Source organism: Macadamia integrifolia, chromosome 5 (assembly GCF_013358625.1).
Source record: "Macadamia integrifolia cultivar HAES 741 chromosome 5, SCU_Mint_v3, whole genome shotgun sequence".
In the NCBI taxonomy this organism is placed as follows: Eukaryota; Viridiplantae; Streptophyta; class Magnoliopsida; order Proteales; family Proteaceae; genus Macadamia; species Macadamia integrifolia.
In genome coordinates, this window is record NC_056561.1 from 45,988,026 (window position 1) to 45,993,497 (window position 5,472).

Sequence of the window (5,472 nt, forward strand, 5' to 3'; positions counted from 1 at the left end):
GAACTTGAAAACAATAATAATAATAATAAAATAAAATAACTAAATAGAAAATAATTTTAGGACAAATTGAGAATATTTTTTGGTAAGGGACAAATTTAGAAATAAAAACCTGCACGGCCCTCCTAATAGTGTACTATATGTTAGGTTGACCCTTTAGACTTTATACATATTTATGTCTGTGGAATCTTTTGGTTAGGAGAGGTTTTTGTTTTTTTTCTTTGGGTAAGAGAGCTTAATAATCTTACCCCAAAAATTTTGAAGAAAGCTAATGTTTAATTTTAATAGAAAGTATTGGTTGTCCTGAAGACAAGATTAACATTCCAAACCATGATGAGAAGAAAGAAAAGATCGATAATCTGATGATGAGTATTGAGAAGTACTGAATGACAGGTAGTGAGGTAGAGATCAATTCATGGATAAGCATCCCTTTCCATTTTCCATTGTACTAAAGATAACAGTAATAAGTCGGTGGAGGTGGTGGCGTGTTGTGGAGCAGGTGAAAGGGACCATCACCAAGTAAGGAAGGAAGGGAGTAAGGCCAAAGAGATGACTCCAACCCAATCACCTAAACTCCAATAATTCAAAGTTAGCTCTTATTTTCAGTGAACAGAAGTAGGTGAGGTTTTATTATCCATCTCCCATCACCCCCACGAAAGCTAATACGTCTACAACCCCCAACTTTTGAAAGTGCCACTTACCAAACGTCTCTCTCTCTCTCTCTCCACTGGAGCTGTGAGTTAGTAAAATCACCATTTGGGCACCAAGCGTTTGCCCAAATTGATAACACAAGCTTTCACTTTATCACCAAAAACTCCCCTTTAATTTAGGCTATGTTTGGAAGCTGAGAGAAGAAAAGAAAAATAAAAAAAAAAAATTTGAGAAGAAAATAAAAACACATAATCAATCATTATCTCATCATTTTTTTTTCTTTTCCTTTCTTTTCTTGACTTCCAAACATGCATATAATGGAAAATCAGAAATTCAAACTTCAATTCTCCCACTAGAAGACAAATTAAAAGTATAAAGGTTGCCAGGATAAACACAAATTACTAATACAAACCACAAACCAGAACACTGCTTCCCTTATACAAATGTAGAGAGAGAGAGAGAGAGAGAGTTTGGAAGGTGATACAAATGTTGAAGTTGATTAATAAGGGTGAAAGAGGCCATTGTTATATACTTGTCATCAACTTGGCCTGTCCTATCCATCATCAAAGTCAAACTTCCCATATCATGATGATGAAGAACCATATTTTTTATATATGAAATAATACTAATAATAATAATACAGAAAAAAATCCTCATTGGCTAAGGAGGAATAAAAAGGTTCCATTAATGAAACTTTAATTTTTCTTAAATTCCCCATAATGAAATTACAAAAATTAACTACAGAATACAAATTAATTGGCAGGACGGTTGAAATCTTGCTCATTTCTCTCTATATTTTTTACCCTTATTTTATTCTCTCAAGAAAATGTACAAGTTACATCTCTATATTTCCCCTTATACCCCTTATCATAGAGATTAGAGAGAGGAATTTCAACCCAAAAAAAAAAAAAAAAACATGAACGATGTGAGGGTAAGAGAAGGAAATAAGACCAAATACCGAGAATTTTGATTAAGGAAGAACGAAGGAAGGATCAAACGTCGGTGCTACAAGGCTGGGATAGCTGGTACTTGATACCGGTGTTAACGGTAATACCGGATGCCGGATTCCCAAATCTAATAAAAGCAGGACAGTTGACGTTGATAGAATAGTGACCGGAAACCCAGGTTCCCACCTTCCATCGGAGCTTCCCATTGACCTTGATGTGGATGAGTATGTAACCAGACGATTGGTCCTGATTCAGTGAAGCGGCGAGGTAGGGAGCAATGGGTACGGAATCGCCGGAGATGAAAGGAGACCAGACGTTGATGTCCTTATGACCCTCGTAAGTTTGAAGTAAGAGCGTAGGCAGGGTGATCTGTTGGTCACGATAGGTGGCGAAGATATCCAACTTGTCATAATAGATCCCGATCTTATCGTTCGGATTGCGCGACTGTACCGTGACCTGTATGTTGGATGTGAGGAAATTGGGAGAGGAAAGGTTGAATTGGTACACCGTCACGTCTTGAAGAGTGAACTGGGGCTTCGTCGGCCGTAGGATCAGCCAAACCAGGAGGATCACGAACAATACTAATATCACTAACACCAGGAAGGCCGAGAGTAGCCTCTTTAGAAGCCTCTTCCTCTTCCACCCATGGTTCCCGCAATCCTTGGCACTCATCTTTTTTTAAGGGAAGAGATAAACTGAAGAAGAAGAAGAAAGGGTTGGAGAAGGGGAGAAGGGGAGAAGGAGAGAAGGAGAGTAGGAGAGAAGGTATAAGGTATGAATAAAACTAGAAAACGATTTCGAGTGAATGAGACCTTTATAGGATCGGAAATAGACTACTTTTTGTTTTTATAAATTAGTGGAAAGCAAAATTTATTTACATTTTTTAACGTTACAAATAACAATAAGATGGTCGGTCGGCTTGAACGATCAAAATTGTTTACATTTGTTTACACTGACCGCGTGTAATAACTGTAGCCACTCTGGCTTGTTTGAACTCAACAAGGACTGAGCTTACACGTGGCGCCGCCATGGACTACAAATTGTAGTCGAATCATGTGTTTATCAAGGCCTCAACTATTACACGTGGCGTTTTCAGAATGTGCAGCGGAAGTGTCGTGCGTACCGAATCATTTGCCTTCTCATTCTGTTTATTTGTCCTGTTTTAGGGAATTATCATCGTAAAATGAGCGGCCGTGTAAGATTTAGTGAGAAATTTGTAGTGAACGAGAACAGGCTGACTCATACACGTTTGCCACGAGTGCTTGAGGGTAAAATGGTCACTACACCATGTGGGGTCAGTCACATACTCCTTCTTCCCAGTTCTTGGAAACGGAGAAGGATCTCGAAACACTCCCCCAATCAATCGACTTAGTATGGATTTTTGGCCGTTGGATTAACCTCGACCAATGCGGTTGAGACAAACAACACAATACCCGAAATCACCGTGACGGATCCGACGCAGACGCCGCCGGGTGGGTAGTTTCGTCAGTATAGGGAGTCCCGTTACAATTAACGTAGTAATTATTTATTATTGGGACAATGGAAAAGGACAGAATTGACCTCCTTATTTATAAAGGATTATGAGAGATACTGTTCAGGCTTTTGGAAAGCTTACTCAACTTTTAGTCTTTTAGGCTTTTCCTGTTTTTAATGACTATGAGGCATTTAGGGGTGGGTTGGGATTTGGGGATTGGAGGTTGGAAGTAGAAGTGTAAAAGTCTAGAAAAGGTTAAGTGCTTTTTATTTATTTTATTTTTATTTTTTTAATTTTCATGAGAAATTGATTTTCTTTCGGTAATGAGAAACCGATCTTTTTGATATCGTAGATTTTTGTGATGGAATTTTCTTTTTTGAATGAGTGCTGTTCTAGACCGTTCGTTCTTTGGTTGGTGAGAGATTCCGTGAGGGACACGTCATTGCCCCACCCCTGGGACCTATTTATCATCATGCCCAGTTGCCGTCTACTTCTAACTAAGCTCCTTTTGTCTTCTCTACCAAATAAAACCATCCTCTTTTTTTTTCACCAAAAAAACGATTAAATCTTTTTTTCTTTTCTTTTTTGTAATGTGGTTCCAGAAAACGCCCTTCTTCTTTTTTTTTTTTTTCGAAAGAAACCCCTCTATATACTTAAAAAATATATATATCTTAATAATTGAAACGAACTATTCCTCTTTACTTTATGAATACATAGGAGGGAGTACTTGACAATTTATATAGATGTTCACATAGTAAAAAAAAAAAAAAAAAAAAGTACAAATATGCATGCATGTATATCATCTAAGGGCAAGTGTCTCCTTATTCAGTCATTGTGCTTGTGGGAGGCTATGCGAAGTCATCTAGATGGAGACAATGCCATCTTTTCACATCCACATGTATTTGAATGTAAAGACACAAACAAATAAGATATTTTTCCTCCATTATTTATAGTGTGTATATTATTTTATTACTATTATTATTTATTAAAAAAGAATAAAACTTGAATGGTACAATGGTTTTTTCTATCATGCAAGGATGGCCATTAGAGGACCAGACCCGCTAAAGGAGTCAAGATAGAAGCTTAAAAAGAGGCCAAGAGGGGGCTCACCCCTAGGGGGCCACACACTAATTTAAGACATATAGAGGCTTGATACATAAGAAAAAAACAAAATTTCTTGAAATGAAAAATGAATATATGGGAGTTCATATTTCCTACTATGTGTCCAACACTTTTTTTTTTTTAATTAATTTATATTAAGTTTTAAAAATTTACTGATAGCTATCTGGGAAATGGCTCAATAATCCAATGAGGACATTGCACATGGTATGCCCTCTATGCGCTTAGGAGAGAGTGAAGTGCTCAACTCTACTAAAATTAGCAGAGAGGATTAACCCTTATTGTGAAGAATTGAGATGTTGGGAGTAATACAAGGTATAAATCTACAACAATTAGTTAGATCTTGGATGTCTCTTAATATACCCTTGAGCCATCTTTTCCTACTTTAACATATTGTATTGGACTCTCAAGTGGTTTTTTGTGGGGTTTTCTTTAATGAATGGAAGAGGGTGAGATGCAAAGGACATGATCACATGAGGATCATTTTCAAAGGAAAAGGGCGAAAGAGTGGCACAGGATAACACCCTAACAGTGTGCGCAATCTTTTTTCATATTATATATTAGGGCCCACAAAAATAGGAATCTTTCGAAAAAAATACTCATCGAACTCTTTTGTTTGTAAATCGATTTTTCATTTATTTTCTTCTTTAAATCAATCATTTATAATGCCATCCTTTTCAATCCTTTAATCCACTAAATATATATTTTTCTACGATGATGTGTAGAGGTTTTACTAAAATTTTGACTTGTATTGCTTTTCTTAATAATGTTTTAAAAGTAACAAAGCAAGTTTATATAAAGATTGAAATAGACAATTTATCTACCAAACACCAACAAAAACCACTACGTAGTCCATTTTATTCTAAATGACTTGAAGAAAGACTATCCACATCCGGTGGACAGTAGAGACAACCCTAACACTTTGATTAAATAACCTATTAGAGCACTAGTACTATTATTGGCGATTCCTGAAAAAATAAAAAAATAAAAAAAATAAAAAAAGAAGGAGAAGAAGAAGAAGACAACAATTTAACGACTCCAAGAACTAGAAGTCTAGAACTGGTGCAGGTTGGCTGCTACCACTTTCATAAGTCACTCTTCTTAAATCTTAATCTTACGATGACCCGGCAAGGACTTGAGGTCTATCATCCTCGGTAGACACGTCTCTCACTCCCTCCGTACTCATAGTCATACCCCACTAATATATGAGAAAGGATCAAGTCCTCATACGAGAACTATTCTCGTACCACCTAATAATTAATTTTGTGATGGATTCCATCGGTG

General features: G+C 36.6%; 1 protein-coding gene across 1 annotated transcript; it reads right to left on the reverse strand.

The window, feature by feature from the left end:
• Positions 1-1,304: 1,304 nt before the first annotated feature.
• LOC122078607 (NDR1/HIN1-like protein 1) lies at positions 1,305-2,374 on the reverse strand. Its single transcript, XM_042644661.1, has one exon. The coding sequence runs from the start codon at positions 2,265-2,267 to the stop codon at positions 1,641-1,643; it is 627 nt and encodes a 208-aa protein (XP_042500595.1). The 5' UTR covers positions 2,268-2,374; the 3' UTR covers positions 1,305-1,640.
• Positions 2,375-5,472: the final 3,098 nt, after the last annotated feature.

Excerpts from the sequence above, each read along its gene's own strand:
- LOC122078607 (XM_042644661.1), bottom strand. The coding sequence starts at position 2,267 with ATGAGTGCCAAGGATTGCGGGAACCATGGGTGGAAGAGGAAGAGGCTT.